This window comes from Python bivittatus, unplaced genomic scaffold (assembly GCF_059951505.1).
Source record: "Python bivittatus isolate LINGU-HERP-01145 unplaced genomic scaffold, Pbiv_v1 ctg000480_np1212, whole genome shotgun sequence".
NCBI classification, from domain to species: domain Eukaryota; kingdom Metazoa; phylum Chordata; class Lepidosauria; order Squamata; family Pythonidae; genus Python; species Python bivittatus.
Window position 1 is genome coordinate 11,895,801 of NW_028277075.1, and position 20,087 is coordinate 11,915,887.

At 35.0% G+C, this 20,087-nt stretch overlaps 2 protein-coding genes across 3 annotated transcripts in view; one reads left to right on the forward strand and one right to left on the reverse strand.

The window, feature by feature from the left end:
• BBOF1 (basal body orientation factor 1) lies at positions 1–17,371 on the reverse strand. 2 transcript variants are annotated; one of them, XM_088145342.1, is made up of 11 exons: positions 15,634–17,371; positions 15,253–15,523; positions 14,252–14,317; positions 13,492–13,635; positions 12,710–12,790; positions 12,539–12,609; positions 11,930–12,074; positions 7,642–8,135; positions 4,011–4,115; positions 1,802–1,870; positions 1–314 (listed from the first exon to the last, which is right to left on the reverse strand). In XM_088145342.1, exons 1-11 carry the CDS (start codon positions 15,675–15,677, stop codon positions 224–226), a joined length of 1,581 nt encoding a protein of 526 aa, XP_088001468.1. In that variant the 5' UTR covers positions 15,678–17,371; the 3' UTR covers positions 1–223. The 2 variants fall into 2 exon arrangements, with proteins under 2 accessions (XP_088001468.1, XP_088001469.1); XM_088145343.1 differs by lacking the exon at positions 15,634–17,371 and adding an exon at positions 14,965–15,037 and having other exon boundaries at positions 15,253–15,385.
• ENTPD5 (ectonucleoside triphosphate diphosphohydrolase 5) overlaps positions 15,833–20,087 on the forward strand; it is a 22,449-nt gene continuing 18,194 nt past the window's right edge. The window contains 1 exon segment of the mRNA XM_088145345.1: positions 15,833–15,862. Coding sequence (XP_088001471.1) covers positions 15,833–15,862 — 30 coding nt within the window.

The following is a 20,087-nucleotide window of genomic DNA, read 5'->3' on the forward strand; positions in this document are numbered from 1 at the left end:
TTTTTGAAGAAAGCCATCAATTAGTTCTTTAAAGAAACAATTCTGTTATGTTTCAAATTGACCTGATGTAATACCAAATTGCAATGCACAAAAGCAGAGTGATTTCATTGCTGCAGCATTTTTAGTTTTACACATCTGAGATGGATAAAGGTTGAGAAAGCAAGAATTGTAACTTCAGTTGTTTTATGATTAATGTCCATTTTAGTTATTGGGATGGCAGAACCTAAATATCTGGAAGGGGTGGTGATTTATGAGATGACTCAGATAGTGGTGCCTGCTGAGTGATGAAAGCATAAACAGGAACAGTATCACCTCTGTAGAAGGTAAACAGTAAAAAAAAAAATCAGGCGTAATGTATATTCTGTTGTCCTCTGTATCTTAGCCATAAGATTTCAAATATCATCAGGATTACAGATATATTTTGATTCTTAGAACAAAAAATTCTTAAGTTATAGCTCCATTCATGTAAGTTTCCACTTAAGAGAGTTGCTTTTTAGAAACTTGATTTTAAAGAGTGAACCAAAGCCAACTGATAGCTAAACTCTGAAGTAATTATAACTGCTACACAAACATTATTGCAAACATAAATATTACTGGAGGTTTAAAAACAACAATGGGTAAGGCAATTCTAATGACTATAGTTACTCAACACATTTAGTGCTAATGTATTCTCTCAATAAGAATAATTCATAGTGCTGTTATTCAGAAATTTTCCCTCTTCACTAAAATTTAGCATTTCCCATTTTTAGGGCATGCCACAATGGCTTCTTTGTGCAACAAAAAACTAAAACACAACTGGGACACTCAAATATCTTAGAGGTATTGAGCCCATTCTTAAGGCCAAGGAAATGCACACACCCTTTTTATCTTCCCTTTTTATTTCCAACCCAACTGAGTGTTGGAAAGGAAATTATGTAAAGGAGTTTTGGTCTCTGTCCAAAGTTAGCAGGATAACTTTCCAAAACTGAACAAAGTAGGATCAGATTTCATGTTGGGGAGAAGCCAGGAAAAGAGAGGTTGAGTTCAAAAGTGGGCCTCTTTAGGCTATGTTGTATGGAAAAAAAAAAAGATCCAGAAAAAAATTATCCCAATTCATCCCTATAGGAAAAGCAGCTGGAATGTTGCCAACTCCTCCATTGTAAACTCTCCTTCTTCCTGCCCATGTAATCCAGAGTGAAAATGTTATTAAGGAATTGTTAAGAATTGCAGGCACTATTCATGCTTTGTGTGCTTTCCCTATTTTGATCTCTGTAGCAATACAAATGCACATTATCATTAACATTATGTGGGTGCATCTAATAATTTAATAGGAAGAGGAACTATGGTGCTTCATTCTATGTAGAGCTATAAGCAGATTGTTTTTTATATATGCAACAGAATAGCCCTACACTGATCTTTTCTCCTAGAGACCTAGAAAATACTTCATACTTCTGCTAACACTTCTAGGGTCTATACTGTAGTTTGTAGTTATCCTGAAAGTTGGAATATTAATAATCATAATAAATAATTACATACATGCAACAGGCAGATATGTAGTTTTTACAGAAGGCATTTTGATTTTACACAAGTACTATCTAAAGTAGTAATAAAAATTAGATTAAAGATTGTGTTGGGAGAGAAAAACATATCTACAATGCTATTTACACTGCCATGAAAAGTTACTACTTACATAAATCCAATTCTGCAGATAAGCATTAAATGAGACTCAAACACAAAAAACCCAAAAAAGTCATCCCTTGGAAGTGTCATTCAGTTTATAAACTGTTAGAAAATTAATAATTAAATAGATGTAATCTCTTACCCGGATGTCTTTGTTTCTGCAAAATTAACATTGGTTGGTGTTAATGGAACCAAAACCTGACTGTATTTCCTATGAAACAAAAATTACAGAATAAATGCTGAATTAATGAGGTCTGTGTTATTTTTGTTATTTGTATACTATAAACCCTTGTTGAAAGAGTTGAATAAAATGAAAGTAGATAATATTGACGTATTTTTAAATTTTAAGATTTTGTTTGAAACTCTTATCACTGTGTTTCAGTAATTGATAATCAGAGGGCTTATAATCTGCAAGGAAATGGCTGAGTCAATATGATAAAGCATCTCCTTCTTTCCATCCCTTGTAAAATAGCAATCACATCTCTGATCACCATGAGAAAGGCTACGTCCATTCTAGATCCTAATGTGCCATGGCCAACATAAAAGATAGTTCAGTTTGTTATCTAATTATTCACTAGGTGGGGAGTCTTCTGAATGACCCACTCCTGATTGTCCTTCATTACTTTATAACATTTGTTAAGACTCTGGAGATACAGAATTCTCTGAATACTTTCGGTTGGCATGACAGTGGCATGCAAATTTCATCAAGACAACTGTGATAAACAACCAGAACTTTCCCACTGCCAGTTAGTCTAGTGGTTAAGGTAATGGATTAGGACGAGGGAAACCTATGTTCAAATGGAAGTTCAGTGGGTGACTTTGGGCCAGTTACTGTACTTCTCTTAGTCCAACCTGTCTCACAGGTTTGATGTGGGGAAAAATGAGGACGAGAGAGTGCTATACATATGCACTGCCTTCAGCTTCTGCAGGAATGCCTGAATTATAGTACAAATAAATACTGTAACCTGAATCTTGTGTTTAGAGCCACATTTTTCCACCAGACTGGCTCTGCCTCAGAGCATGAAAACAAAAGACCAATTTACTAATTTCTGGCAGGAAATGCAAAACATACTTAAAAAAAAAAAAACTATCTGGAAAGCCTTTAGATGTTACTAGAGAAAAAAGGCAAAATTTTGTCATCTGCTATATTTCTGCAAAAAGGCTCTGCTAGTTCTAACACTCTACAGGAGCATGGCCATAACTTCAGTCCTCAACAAATCAGAATCTATTTCTGTTTAGAAATCCCCATGAAATATAGTATCTCAGGACAGCATTTTTAAAAAACTCCTAAAGCTACTTATTTCAAGAATCTGATGCCATTTTTTGATCTTTTTTACCTACATACATGTTATGGGGAGTACTAACATATCAAAAATTGTACATGTGGAATATCACTGTAATATTTTGTATGGATTCTTCTATGATTTAGGTTTTTTAAAAAGTTTGCTGATTAATTTTCTTTTTATAATCTGTATTTTCTAAAACTAATATGTAAATTTACAATATAAAAATAGTCAAGACAAAGTTGAGGCAAGGCATTGCCATTTTTAACAACCTAATACTGTATATCCTCAGTTTGATGTAGAGGATATTGTTTTAATCCATGGCTAAACATTAATAGTTCATAAATAACCAAGATACCTGGTGTTAATTCCATAGCAATTAACAAAGATAACCCTTTCACTCTCCATTAGTCCCCCAATTCCCTTTCTGTCTTATTTACTTCTTTCATTTTTGTTAATATAATTACTAATCGGGTTTGTATAGATGTTAAGATAAGACCAAAGAAACCTCATAGTGATTTAACCTGTTGTGCAGCTCCACCCACTATCCTTTAGCAATTATGGTTTGTGACATAATAAATTAATGTCAAACCAACCATGGATTAATTCAGAATGTGAACCAATCACTCTATGGCATATAAAGCTCACTGTTGGTAATAAATGTTAATTGCAATAGGTTTCCTCTTTTACTACTGTCTACAAGATCCACTAATTCGGTACTGTATGCATGCTATGAATGAAAATGACATCTATCACTCATAGTCTCTCTGCTTTGAAACTTTCATTACTAAATATAAAAGCACATCCAATTCACAAACAACTATATCTTTTTCTGATGCTCATTTGCTACCTATTCACACTGCAGTGGGTAAGAAATGTAAGATGAAAATGTCTATAATAGTCATATTTTAAACTCTCAAAAAGAAATAACCATCTTTTTTTTCGGGGTAGCAATTTTCCATATTTCAGATTTAGCATACATGTAATGAGATAAGGAATAAGAAACTACAACCTGGATGGACCTTCAAAATTCTACAACTCTAGGTAATTTAACAAATAGGACTTTACCGATGTCTTAAGCCATTCATTTTTGCAAAGAGTAACCTCAACACGCTTTCCTTCTGCTCCCAGGTCAGTTCAGAAATGTCCACCTTCCCCTTCTGAATATTCGTCCTATACACACCAAAAAATATCATAAATCATAGCTCATCAGAATAAATGTGCAGTGTCTGTGAATTTATATGGTCCCCAAAAGGTCCTGTGAAAGCTTAGACAGCCCCTCCACCTCAAAAAAGTTACTCAGCTCAGAGAGGATGCTAATAGTGGCAGACTAAGAACATGCTGGAAAGTTAAATTAACACCTTGGACTAGAGCTTTATGCAATCTAAGCCTCATTACAGCTACTATATTTCGGTAATGTATATGAAAACTAATATATATAGAATATTTTGTCCAGAACTACCTTATATGCAGGAAATTCATGCTTAATATAGATGTTTAGATGTTTATGCTTGTGCATTTGTTTTATGATGTTTATAGTTTTATAAGTCTAATAACTCCTAGTTAACTCCCCGAGTCTAATAACTCTAGTTAACATCAGCTTCTTGGAAAATATTTATTATTTATATAGGAATCTTGTTGTAATGTATTTTAATTAATATTTATTCTATTTTAATTAATATTTATTCTTTTTACTGTAAACTGCCCAGAGCCACTCTGCAGTGAGATAGGCAGTGACAAATTTGAAATATAAATAAATAAATATAAATAAAAAATAGTCTGTTACACTTTATTTCATCCTAATACACAAGCCACATATGAAAACTGTTAGGAAGAGCTTAGATATTAGCAGCTGTTTTTGAAATTGAATTGTGTACCAATGATGAACATCTTATTGCTAAAACGTATAAACTTTTGTTGAGATTTGAAACAGAAGATAAACAAGTTAAAGCCTGTATGATAAAATGGGCTAAAAATTTTGGACATAATATACAAATGAAACAATGGGAAAATATGGGGATGAAAGGGTTAAAATTTACAGTGTGTTATAATTTGAAGGAGAATTTTTATAAAATGATGTATAGATGGTATTTGTCACCAGAAAGATTATCCAAAATGTATAAAGGGGTTTCAAATGTTGGAAATGTGGACAACAAGAAGGGACTTTTTATCATCTTTAGAGGACATGTAATAAGGCTAAAAAATTTTGGACTCAAATCCATATATAACCAGAAGTTTTCCTTTTGGGACTGATGGACAAACAACTGGAAAAAGCTTATGGACCTTTGTTTCTATATGCTCAAAGGTGGAAAGACCCAATATTACCTACAATGGAAGAATGGATCGTGAAGATGATGGAGTTAGCTGAGATGACAAAATTGACAGCTTTGCTTAGAGAAAAAACATTGACTAGTTTTATTGCCAATTGGAAGCCCCTTTTGGACTTTTTGCAGGAGACAGAAAAAATGAAATCATGATGGATTTGATGATTAGGTAAAATAATAGGTTATACAAAATATGTATGTTAAGATGTAGTTTAAGAGTAAGAGGTCACTATATGATTCATTTATATCTGCTGAATAAGAAGTCAGAAGTCATTCTTTTTGTAAGTTTTCCTTTTTAATTTTCATCACTTTTGTATTCCTTCTTTATCTTTAACTCTTTTGTTCTCTACTTTTCTTTTTGATTATTAGTTCTTGTTTGCTTTTACCTGTATGTTTTTTATAACTTAATAAGGTTCTTATTTAAAAAAAAAAAAAAGGAAGAGCTTAGATATTTGGAGAAAGCTCTGTCAACTTCGGTTGCTATGCACTCTGCCTGAATCTTGAATTATATAGAGCAAATCAGTGGATAAAATCAATCTAGCTGGCTCCGCTAAAAATTACCAACCAGGAATCAACACCTGCATGCATTTAATGTAGGGATTTTATTCATGTTCCTAGTTTCATAGATCTCCACATCCTAGAATGCAGAAGATATGTAGAAAGATTAATGAATTTAAGTAAATTGTAGTTAACAACTACCACAATGTGACTTGTGGTATTTTCCTTCTCATATTTCTCTCTAACATCCTTCCTTATGTCTTTCAAGGTACAATATAGCAGGGTAGTCAAGACAATGTAGTCTTAACGGACACGTTTTGAAGCAGTAATTTCTAGAGACATTTCTAGAGGTATTTTTAGAGACATCAATAAAATAATGGCAGATCTAAGAGGTGTGCCCAGAATCTACTGCAACATCAGTGAAATTACCTAAAGAAGTAGCATTTGCTGCATACCGTTAGAGGTGTATCTATACAGGTAGTCCTCATTTAGCGACCACAATGGGAATCGGCAACTTGATCATTTAAGCAAAGCAGTTGCTAAGTGAAACTGCAACTGTGCTTACAATCTTCCTTCAGCTTTCCTTTGCTTTACAGATCTGTGAAGGTCGTAAATGTGAGGATTGGTCACAAAGTTATTTTTTCATCACTGCTGTAACTGCAAACGGTTGCTGTCCGAGGCAGTCGCTAAACGAGGACTACCTATATTCTTTTTGATGTTGTTAGTGATCCTAGGACATGTTTATTTGATCACAAAAATTTCCCACTTGGGGTAGCATATCTTGAATAAGAATTTGATCAGTGGTGAATTTTGCATGCCTATCCTTTTCATTTAACTTTTTTTTTACTCTTAAAACTTCTGACAAAAGCTGTTTATGTGCATAATCATGCAATTCTGGAAAAGCAGTACTGTCTAAAAACAAATATGAAGAATTAATCTTACTAATCCAAGAAAAGAAAAGACAAAGATTTATCCTCAAGGCACAATGTTCCATTCTGTCAGTACATCATTTTGGAGGATAGCAAGTTAAAAAGAAAACACTTGCCTAAACATGTTTAAATTTCACCTACTCAGATTTTCAAACATTTTCAGTACATTTCTCTTATTTCTGATTGCAGAAAATTGAAAAATGTGCTTTTACACAATGATGCCAGGGCTGAAACAAAACAAGCATATTTCATCCTTTGCAATCTGATGAGACATTTCATTGGGTGAGAATTGCAACTATATAATATTGAAAATGGTAAAATTATAATAATACATAGAAAAATGGCATTCATTTTGTTTCTTATATAAGTACCCAGAAGTCTGAAAGTATAATTTGAATGTGTTCAACTCCCAAAGACCAAAACCTGCAGATTACTTTACATTAAATAGCCACAAATGAATCACTGTAAACCAGATCTGGTCATATAACCTTATGCACAGAGTGGAATGTCCTGAGGAAAAACTTTGCCTATGCCTATGCTCTGAGGTTGGGCAGTACACCTGATTAAAATATTTCAGACTCCTTCCTGTCTAATGCTAATGGTACATATTTAAGGACTTAACTTTTGATGTTTACAGAAGTAAAGAAAACTTAGCTTTACTGCTTTCTAGTAAAAATAATGGGAATAATTATAAATTCTATACAGATGGAAATTGAAAGAACAGGTGAATCTTTTTTTGATTCAGGATTCTTTTCTTCAGTTGTCTTCTGCTTTTTTTTCAGCAGTAGACAGTACAGCATATACTAGCTCAACACAGAATCATTTCCTTTCCCTATCCCAAATATTCCAAACCAAGCTATGTTATTCAACAGGAACTTTCTTTCAGCTTCCATTTCTGATAACCAAAGTGACCACAAACTAAAATTTCCAAAATACCACTACATGTACCATTTCTCTGCTTCCAAAAGGTCCATTTGCACACTATTTGTGCTATGTGCATTGTCATTAAAGGTTCTGATTTTGGGATACTCCTCTTTCCCTGCAAATGCTGCCATCATTTTCCTTTGATATGCGGCTTGGGCCACCTGCTTGTAACATTTCCTGCTGCTTATAATCTCTTGTTTTACTTGCTCCAGAGCATCTAAAAAGAATTTCTCCACTTCTGTCCTTTCATTCAAGATGTTCCTGGCTAATTTCTTCACTCTGCTCATCTCTCTCTCTTTCATTTCCAGCAGCTGCTCCAACTTTTCAATTTCTGTCCGACCTGCTTGGTTCTGCACCAAAGCTTTCTCTTCTGTTTTTTTTACTTCTATTTTAAATTCTCTGGCCATGTGATTAACAACTGCTTCCAGTTTTTTAACCTTGTTTTGAAGCTCCTGGATTAGTGCTTTCTGATGAGTAATTTGTAGAATCTTCTCCTTAACTAAAAGGTCTTTGGTTTCCTTAAAAAACAAGAAACAAGGAAGACAAAAAATTACTGGTAAACATTAATAGTTTTCTTTAATTAACAAAACTTTAAATGAGAATTGGTCATGAATGCATTATTTGCCAGTCCTATTTCTTCTGTTTGAAGAGTGTATCTTCTATCAATGCTGAATCTTTCCAGATAGGATGTAACATTATTAGATATTTATACTCTGGAATAAAACGACTATAGCTTCCCTGCTAATCAACTGGTAATTGAAAGCATGATTGTTCAACTGAAATCAGTATCAAAATACTTGGAAAAAAGATGACTGAGGAGGAACATTAATTGTCATCTTCCCCCTGTCATCTTGAACATATTTTAGTATTTATGTATAGGGTTGTTTTTATAGTCTGATTTTAATTGATTAATTAATTTAAACTATTTATATGGAACCTTTTTTAATGGTTCTTGGGTCTTTGGTTTTAATTGTGAGCCGCCCAGAGTCACCTGTTGGGGGAGATGGGCGGCATACAAATTTAATAAATAAATAAATTGTTGTACGCTGTGCAGAGTCACCTTGTGTGAGATGGGCAGCTATATAAATATGATAAATAAATAAACAAACAAACATGTTTGAGGTGTATAAAATCATACATGCCATAGAAAAAGTGGACAGGGAGAAGTTTTTAATCACACTCTGAAAACACCAGCATCAGGTACCATCTAATGAAGTTGATTGGAAGGAGATATGAAATAGATGAAATACTTCACATAGCACATAATGGAAATTGGAGCATTGTCATGCACACTAGATTTCATGAGAGCCTATTTCAACAAGCCTAGCAGGATCTGATAAACAGAAATCATCTGGTCAAAGAGAATGCAAAAGGATTGGGAACTTATTTTTGAAAATATGTTAGCAGTACAATTGCATACCATTCCAGTGAGAAAAAAAGGGGGTGGCTTAGAAAATTTATGGATGCGTAGGTAGCTTTTGGCTAAACTAAGTGTTAAAAGGACATGTATAGGAAATGGAAGATGGGTGAAATAATCAAGGAAGCATATCAGGAAGAAGCTAGTATCTGCACAAAATAAGAAAGTAAGGCTAAAGTGCAAAAGGAATTTAAGCTCACATGAGAACATAAAAAGGAACAAAAATTGTGTTTTTGGTCCTGTCAATGGTAAATTAAAGAAAAAAGGAGTGGCTCCACTGCTTGGAGAACATGGTAGAATAGGTACTGATGATGCAGAGAAGGTAGAGTTCCTCAGCTTCTATTTTGCTTCTGTTTTCTTTCCAGTGAGGAACTGTGTTCCAATGAACCTAATTAGAACAACTGAAAAAAGGAGGGACTGGTAACCAAGTTAAGTGAGGGGAGTTTTGAAATACTTAACTATCATGAATGAATTTCAGTCTCCAAGACCAGATCAATGACATCCAAGAGTTTTGAAGAATTATCCCAGAGGCCCTTTCTGTGATCTTTAAGATATCACAAAAGACATAGTGTCAGAGGATTGGAGATAAGCAAACATTCTTCATATCTTGAAAAAGAGGAAAAAAGAGAACCCAGGTGATTAAATACTGGTCAACTTGATGTTGATACTGGGCAATAGTTTGGAACAGATTATTAAGTGATTAGTTTGTGAGTATTTAGAAAAGAATGCATTGCTTTGTAGGGCAGCAAGAATAAATGATGTCAAACCAACTTGTTCCTCTTTTTTGATAAGTGACCAGTTTAGTTCACCACAGAAATACAATGGACATTATATTCCTTGACTTCAGCTGAGCACTACAGCCTATGAAATTCTAATGGAGAAGATGGCAAAATGTGGGATGGATAAACCTGGTGAACAATTGTACCCAATAAGTGTTTTTTAGTGGTTCTGGGTCAAGCTGGATGTTAAGTGGTATACTACAAGACTGTTCCAGACTCTATACCACTCAACATAATTATAAATGGCTTGGATAAGTTAAAGATATGATTATCAAAATATGACATAAGGATAGGGGAGGATAACCACTTTAGCAAACAAGTAGGTAAATCTTAGTAACAAGCTTCAAGAGGACCTTGACAAGCTGGAATAATAGACAGAAACCAGGAAACTGTCAGGTTTCCTTTGTTTGACAAGACAAAAAATTCAGGATTTCTAAGGACACAAATAGGTAAATGGGTTTCTTGTAGAAAAGCTATTAAGCAATTAAGAAAAAAAAATCAGTAGCTGGTGTATATCAAATGCAGGCTTCATTTATAATAAAAATCAACATTCATATTCTTGCAGCTGTTTCCTGCCTGCATGATGCAAAGAGCTGAAAGCCACTCTGTGTTGGGTGAGAGACAATTTGCGTCTTGCTTCTTATTTTGGTAAAATAGTCTAGTATCAGACTGTTTGCTTTTGACTATGTGAGAACTTGCTCCCACACAAGATGAATTGCAAAGTCTTTCATTTGGATGGAAAAGTCAAAGGCATGATATCAGAGACCATATGGAGAGCAGTATATGAAAAAAATATCTGAATGTCTTGTGGATCACAAGCTGAACATGAACTAACAGTGTGATGCAGCTGCAAAGAAAGCAATTGCAATCCTAGGCATCATCAATAGAAGTACAATGTCATATTCAAGAGAAGTCATCACTACTCTCCATTTCACATTGATCAGACCACACATAAAATATTGCGTGCAATTCTAGGAAGGCCAACTATTTTATGAAGGACACTGACAACTTGGAGTGTGTCCACAGAAAACCAACAAGATGGTAAGGAGCCTGGAAAAAAACTCCATGAAGACATGGAGACATGAAAGTTATCCTGAAGCATCTGATGATAGGGTAAACTTAGTTTCATTCCAGAAGACAAGACAAGAAACAATGGGTTTACATTACAAGGAAAACAGATTTTGATTATATATCAGGAGGAATATCCTAATGGTTAAAAGCTGTTCAACACTGGAACATATTGTCTAGGGAGACTTTATAGCCATTTTTTCAGGGATGCTGTAGTAGATTCCTGCACTAGACAGGAGGTTGGATTAGATGATCTCAAATATACTTTCCAACCTTTACATTCTGTGATAATTACCCAGTGAAATTAATTACCACAAGTCATACTGATAGCCACTAACTTGAATGGCTTCAAAATAGGATTGGATAAATTCATGGAACATGAATCTATCAAGGGCTATTGGTTTTAAAGATTGTTACCTCCATGCTTAATTTATGTCTTGTCTTTCTTTTAGCGCTCCCTCATCTCATTTTTCTTAACTCTGTGTAGAGCTGAAAGATTGGCTCAAAGTCACTTCCGTGACTGAGGATGGATTTGAAGCTGGGTCACCCCTGTCACTCCAGCCTATGGTATACTAGTTTCAGGGGAATAATGATAGGAAACATTATGTTATTATCTCCATCTCCTATCTGTGAGCACCACAGAGGTATCTGGTTGCTACTGTGAGAAAGAAAATGTGAAATTAAGATGGCCTTGACTTGTAGCCTGAGGTAGCAGAGTCATTCCTATTTTTAAAATCTAAGTTACCTACAATAATGGCCCTATCTAAACTTACTTTGAAGCTACTTTGAATAAATAAATATTGTAATACTGTATTCATTTCCAAATCTAAGCATAACTAAAGAAAAAAAATAAAATGGTTTTCAGTAGGTGGCTAAGAGAGGCTCTCAAAAATTGCCTGTCCACTTACATAAAATTTTAAGCTTTCCAAGATATGCCAAATGACACATATTCCAATGTCTCTGTTTAGAAAACTATATTCCTAAAAACTTTATGAAATATGATTTAGGCCTCTTATTTATCAAAGAACAAAAAAGGAAGAATAGAAACCTTTTCCTGCAAGAGAAAGGCATTGTTCTCCTCCAATTTTTGCTTGAGTTTTTGTAACTCTTCTGTCTCCTTCATGTGGTATCCAAGAGCCTCTTGAAGACGAACATTCTCTGTAAAAACTGCTCGTCCAGCATTATCCAATTGCCTGAATAAGAGCAAAATAATCCAGCAGTTGATATCACAAATTTTCTGGGCTAATTCTAATAACGTGTAAGTGGAAAGTCTGCCTGCACAATGGGACTTTATCTACTTTTCCTCCTCCTGCAGTTTCCAGTGTCCCCTGAAAATCTACTCTGGAGGATCCCCAACAGCGGGGAACAGTTTTTGAGCCAAAGGCCAAAAGAGGAGGTGTCTCCCATATTTCATCAATCGAAGCAATTAATCAGTAGGAGAATTTTAGCTCCTTTATGAACTGTAACATTTCACAATACAAAAAACTATAAATTCAGAATGAACTGATACAGGCAACATTTATGGACATATTAGGATTACTTTCAGCCTGGCATCCTTTTTTTTTTTCCAGGAATGAAGCATGTGTGGACTTCCTAGAATCATTCATATTTTATCATCATCTTCAGCATACGAATACAAAGGTCAATTAAGTCTTACACAATAGCTTCATGATGGGCTCTTTCGGCCAGCATTATAATCTTCTTCTCTGCTTCTCTTTCCAGACGTTGCTAAAAGAGAAAAAAAGTAAGAACAAGAGGGAAAGCTATATATTACTGCAGGGATTAGATACTTTGAAGCTGTACGTCTACTATTCCCAAAGTACTCTACCTTTTCTTCAAGGAACTTTTTCTCCAACATACAAATAGTTTCCTGATGTTCTTTTTTTGTGATATCCAAAGTATCTTTCAGCTAGAATTTAAAGATGTATTTAATTATAATTTTGTCATCTAGAGGACAATTCAACTAAAACTTCCTAGAGAAGACTACACAGGCCTGCACTTGTTCTAAAACATCTCACATCCAGATTTTCTCCTATTGTTTTTCAGATTTTAGTCCTTACATATCTTACTTTGTATAGTACAAAAAAAAGTTAATAGATTGGCAACTCTACAAATACATACATATATCACAAGCACTATTTAAAGATATAACTACTGTATCTCATTTTAACATAGCTTTAACATAGCTTTTCCTCTTCTGGGGGGATTGTCCAATTGATTGTTCTTCAAGATACCTGTTGAAATACCTGTTCTATGTTATATCAATCTGCCAGAGTTGGAAATTCTAAAAGCAACAAAATGGAGGACACCACATTGAGGTGCATTGCATTGTTGTTCAATACAATGCAAAATATTTTCTTTTGCATATGTCTGATGAATAATGGTGCCATTAACAAGATATTATCCAGTTTAAAATGCATGCATTGTATTATTCTATTAAAATTCATGCAAAGTACTGCCCTATTCTAACTTACAGACTGTTCTGATACATATTTCACAACTCTATGTCACTACTGGAAACTACACCAGTCTAGTATAGGAACTGGCAATAAGGGGAAGGTATAAGGCCCTTCAAAAAATTAATGTAAGAGTTGTGAAGAATGAACTTACATCTTCAAGTTCTTTCTCCAAAAATGCTTTCTTTTTGCGAAATTCCTTGATCATCTTAAGTTCAATCTGAATTAGACCAATTTCCTTGGCTTTTCGGTGGAATTTTTCCTCCATTTCTGCTAACTGTTTAGTGAATTGTTCTGCCTACAAATTTAAAAGCTTTCAGCAAAAAGAAAATGTCTAAAAACATACATATAAAATTATTTAAACAGTAATGAAAACAAACATGACATTTTAGTGCAATCTTTAAAAGCAATTAAAAATAATCCATCACCAGGGGAAAGCTACTACTAAAGAACTAAAATAACTATTAACAAAATGAAACTGCAAAATAAGGGCAAGTAATGGCTTTATCAGTTCCAAGACGGTTCTACCTTGGGTTGTACGAACAAACTGCTGATGAGAATTACAACTTTCTTAGAGCCTGATGCAAGGTATGTTTACTCAGATGTAATTGTTGCTGAGCTGTCAAGAACTTAGTTCATCAAAAAGTACAGCTTTGGCTTTATTGCCTTGAGGAGAATATTAGCATATTTTGGACCTCACTTTTCCATTTTTTTCCTAGCAAAACAAGTTCCAAAAGAATGATAAAGGAATTAGTAACAAAGTAAGATTTTCATAATAATTTTGTATCTTTAGTGCAGAATAATCTTAAGTAACAAATATTATATTTATGTATGATGCCTGACTTCTAAGACATGCTAAGCCTGATCTGCAGTGTCCTTTGTTACCAAAAGTGTCAGAAGAAATGTCCATTCACCACTTGTTCATTTTCCTCTTTGGCTCTGCACTTCAATTCAGTCACCTGCTGTTTCAGCTTCTCAATCTAAATATTAAAAACATAAAGTTGATAAAGAAGTCAATAATTCCCCCTGATAATGGCCAGAAGCCAATAATTGTTGAACGAAGGGCTGCAAAAATTAAGATCCCCTGAAAGCCTTTCTTCTGGCTTAAGTACATATTCTCCATATTCTAGCAATTGGAGATGGGTTCTTATTGTTATAAGCATTGAGAAAAATGTTCTTTACAACTGAAAGGCATACCAAACCTATAAATGCCATCATCTCCCTCTTTCAAAAGCTTACCCATAGCTAGTCCTAATTTCCAAAAATGGTACAATGGAAAGCCCAAAAACTAGCATGGAGACCTTCCTATGAGGTTTTTATATTAAACTCATAGATAGCCCTCTTTCAAACCTCATTTTCCTCCAGAGGCACTTTAAGCAGAGGTCAGATTGATTGTTTCCCACCACCTCTTACACCAGGAAAGGCATCCAGGGGAGGATGAGGCCAGGAGCAAATGTTCAGACTTTCTGGGCATTCAAGTGTGAATTTTCTAACCCTGGGAATCACTAGCTACAGATGTGGAATCTATTATCAAATTCCCCTGTCCAATGTCACAATCAAAGGAAACTTATCGGTCTCCTGATGCTACTACCCCAGGGAATATGGAGTTTCATTCTTAGTTACTTGCCTTTATCCTGATTGTGCTAGTCTCATTAACAGTGGTCGGTTCCATAATTTTTTTTCCAGCACATTTCTTCATTCTGAAATGGTGCACACTTTACGATTATTGCATTGCGCTGAGATGGTGATGACTCTTTATATATTACACTGAATATATAAAGTATCAGGTGTAATGTAAATGCAGTAATAATTAAAGCCAAATCCACAATTTAAACTAATCAATATCTGGCATATGCCTAGTTTTGCCCACTAAACCATAGCCTGACAAATTAAAGAGTGGCAACTCTACACCTACCATGTCTTCTTTCTCCGCGTCTTGCTTCTTGAGGCTGGAGATCACGTCGACCGTATCCTTCTCCAGCCGCCGCCGCTGCCGCTCCAACTCTTCATTGTTCCGGGCGAGGCGGCGAGCAGCCTCGCGGTACTCCTTGCGGGAGATCTCCGTCACCTCCAATCTGGCCTCCCATAGCGCCGCCGCGGCTTTAGCCCTGTCAGCCTCCGACTCTTCCTTCAAGGTCTTCGGGTCCACTTTGCTCCCGCCGACGCCCCCGCCGGCTTTCGTCCCCCTGAGAAGAGCAACGCGGCGCAAGGGAAGAGTTTAGGATTGGGCTTAGCAGACTACCCCCGGCCAGCAGCCCACCACGTTCGTTAGGAGAACACTTTCCAGGGTACCTACTTCCCTCCCTTCGTGCTTTTGCTTTTCGCTTTTTTCTCCTTCATGTTACCAGGCTCCCGCTTTTCTAGGTACAGTACTTTCTTTCCTCCTAAAGCGACTCCGTTACTATGGAAACTACGCGTCGCGGAAAAGTGAGGAAGAAAAGGTGCGCCCGTGACGTAATGCGCAGTGTATTGACGTGACACGCGGCACCGGCGAGATGTGGAAGGTTGAAGGTTCGGAAAAGATGGTGAGTGAAAACTGGGCTGGGGGGTGAATGAAGGAGAAGAGGGTTCCTTCCCTAATCTAGGGCCTTGCTCCTGTCTTTCGGTGCACTTCTGACTCTGCTCTTAACCCCTCAAGTTCTCCCCATCTTGGTTTGGGCGTACCGGGTTTTTGCTACTCCTTTTAGCGCCCTTTCATACTGAGGTTGGCTTGGCGACCATCAGTGCTATTTGTTCTTTTTAAATTACTTTCCAAAATAAGGACTTTGTATCTTTGCCAATTGTGTACATCGATTTTTCAACCAGGATAAGTTGTATTTCCCTTAATTAAGTTCTTAATTATATATCAAGTTCTTGATATTTCTTGTTGCATATCATGTGTTCTAAATATTTCAAACTCCTTTTCTCGATAGTTTTTGCATTTTCTGTATCTTTGCTCATTCTTTAGAGAACTGTGTCATTTCACACACATTTAACCCATGATATTTTAAGTAATCCATAAACGGACGTTTCAAAGGTTTTTATTCTCCTGATTGTCATTTGGGCATCATTCATGCTTCTATTCAATATAGAAGAACTGGCAAGATGTAATAGCATACAATCCCCCAACAAAATTCCAATCTTAAGTCTCAACAGCAAACATTTACTTTTTTTTTTTTTTAAAGCTACTCTCACTTATTCAATCTTGCTCCTTATTTCCGTGGTATGTTCCATAGAACTCAGTTCCATAGTCCTACAGACTCAATTACAGATACTTGGCATGTATCTTCCAATGCTAATTCAACCTTCCATCTACCCAGCCTGGAAATTTCTGTTTCAGTATTTTGCATGAAAAGGAAAAATGGTTCATCCTTTTTTGCCAATATTTTTCTTTTTAAAAATATGCAGATCTTTGTTTACAAGCATATTTTTACAGCATAAGAAACCACATGTGATTTCTTTACATACAAATTCATATGTTCAGTATATTGCTATTCTTGAAAATGATGTTACCTTTTTTTCACTGTTATATCAGTGTCTCTGAGATTTCTGGTGTGATATTCTAAGGTTGCTTAACAGCATTTCCAAGTAATTATACCAATCTTGGGATCATAGGAGTTCTAGCTCAGTATTTGACAGATATAAGCCTGGCTAGGAAAGATGAGAGTTTTAATACAACACATCTTGAGCATATCACTTTAGGGAAGGCTGAGTTACAGTATCTCTTTCATCTAATAAAGTACTAACTGGACTGCAGAGTATGACAGAATGTGGTAAATCCCTCTTTTTTTCTGTATTGACTTTTAACCTTTTTGTTGCAACAAATATTCAGCTTTGTAAATAATTTCCTAATTCAGTAGCTTTCAGTGGAACTTCCTACCTGAAATATGCCCCTTGAACTTCTGCTAGAAAAAAAATCCAATTGGACATTTTTTCTTATTTGCCTTAGATAAATGATAAACCGCCGTTCACAGAAAATGGACTTACTAATATATAATATGCAACTTTCCTGCCTACATGATTAACAGCTGAATATTTTTTAATTTTACCCATAAAAGAGGTAAGTGTACATGTAGATTGTATTTCAGGTATCTGAATGTTTTGGGGAGAAGTCTGGTATAGAAGAAACTGCCTGAATTAGATCTTTTCATTTGAAGATATGGGGATGAAGGCTGCTCAAATTATTATATTATATTATATTATATTATATTATATTATATTATATTATATTATATTAATATTGTCCAATATAATTGTCATATATAAAAATAAAAATTGAGAGCTAATGTGACTTAGTGGCTAAGGTGTTGGACCAGGGCCAGGGAGTCCTAGGTTCATGTGTACACTTGGTCATGGAAACTGAGTGATTTTGGGATAGTCTCTCGGTTTCTCTCTCTCTCTCTCAGCCCAGCCTACTTCACAGGGTTGGTTTTGTGGGAATAAATGAAGGGAGGTCTCCCTTAAAAGTTAACTTGACCTCCTAGAGGAAAGCAGGATATAGCAATCAAGCAGTCAAGTATATTTTGTACTTTATAAAACTAAAAAGAGAAAAAAGGAAATCAGTACACAGATAGTATATTGCAAAACCTCAGTTCCAATGCATTTTAAGGGGGAATCTCTTAAGGGTAATACAGTTCATAAAAATAACACCTTCACTGCACATATAACTAAAATGATAGACACACATATTAGCCATTATTAAACAATATAATATTAAAATGTTATTTTTTACAGTCCCCTGAAGAAAAGCTCTTCCTTGAAATGCATTGGGATTAAGTTTTTGCAATAAACTATATGTATGCTATTTTCCTTTTTTGTTCTTTTAACTTCCTTGCTCCATTCAAAGAAGAGAAGAAGAAAACAAAGACTAGTGTACACTGGAAAAATGCCTTTATTTTAAATACCAATCCTTATGTTATTAACAGGATAGGGAGATTAAGAGACTGTGGTAAAAGCTTTACAATAAAAGTGTTTTTTAGATGGAATTTGTAAAAAAAAAAGGAGAGGTAGATTATATTGCATACATTCACTATTTTTTAGATTTTGAAAATGTCCAATTAGATCAAATTTTCTTAGTCTACCTAGAACCATTTTTGTAAATTAGATTAAAATTTCACCATCAGATTTTCTAATTCTACTTTGAAATCCTATAGACTTTGACAACCAGTTACTTGCAGCAAGATATGAAAAATACTTTCGTTTTACGTGGATTAGAACGTTATGCATTAGAAATCTAAGGTTTAGGTTCAAGAGTATCAGAAAAATTCAAAATTCATCTTGGCAAATACAAACTGAGTCTTCTTATGCCTGCCCAATTTCCAAAGAGATATATGGATAAGAGTTACTATATCCTGGGTGTGTACTGGTATGAGTTTGTTGCTACTATTTTTAATTAACATAATAACTTGTTTCTGTATCACACTATAAGAATGTTAATCTTGCTCTGTTGTTCTACAAGGCAGAAATTAAACCAGCAAATAGGAATTGTAGCAAATAACTTTTCAATTAATCATTAGGAGAAACTCTGTTAATAGAACTATTTGATTAAATAGTCATTGCGGTCCCCATGAACCCATTAAGGGTTCATTTCAGATAATTTACGATTAGGTATAAAGTTGAAGGATTAGCACTAAAAGTTAAACACATGGTAGGACAAGAAAATGGAACAAAAGTAGAGCAGAGTTTTTTGAATAACGGGAGACAAAAGTGAAACAAGTGGGAGGATGAATGCTGAAACAGATAAAGAATCTGGCAATTAGGAATTCAGATGCTAAGTACTGATCACGTGTCAGTGAGCTATTATAATCAGCAGATCATAATTGTGAAATATTATTGCATAAGGTGAACTTTGATGTTTATTAGAAAACAGAGTACACCAGAGTTAAGAATAGGCAAGGATCTACTATGAAATGAAGACAAATACAGGTAGTCCCCGGGTTAAGAACACCCGGGTTACAGACAACCCATAGTTAAGAATAGAGACTATTGTAGCAAAATTTGAGTTAAATACACAATGATTCGAGTTAAATACACAATGGTTCAAGTTCATTACACAATACTACTTATACAGTATTATATAGTAATACTGTTCTGGCTTACATACAAATTCAACTTAACGACAGACCTTGGGAATGGAACTCATTCTTAAACTGGGGACTACCTGTACCTGCGAACAGCAAACAAAGTAAAACAAAATGGCACAGTAGGGGGAATTGAGACCTGAATGGAGAAAGAAATGGTACTAAATTTCAAATACTTTGTTTAAATGTGAACAGAAATTTGTAGTTATGTGATTGATTGATTGATGGATTGATTGATTGATTTAAAAGACTTATATGGCTGCCCATCTTATAGAATACAACTATGGATGGTTCACAACAATAAAAACCAGACAATAAAACCAGGCACTTGACCCACTATCTCCAGTCCATCAATCATTACAATCATTGGGCTCCAATGTGTTGGCTTCACATTATTTAAGCACTCAGAATTCACTAGAAGCAATACTGTTCATGAATTTTCTCCTGCTACAAAAATCTAAGTCATACAATGTGAAACTGTCATCTGTTTTCCTTGATTTATTGTCCATTTCAGTTTGAGATTTTAGCATAATTAGGCTTTTTTGTATTTCCTGTGCTGAGTAGCATTTAGAATTTTCCTTTAAGCAGTCATTTATTATCTGGGATTGCATATTAGCTTGTCAACATTTTTTGGAATCTTATGGGATGCAGGTGTGCTTCTGCGCATCAAACACAATTAATGGGGGAGTTT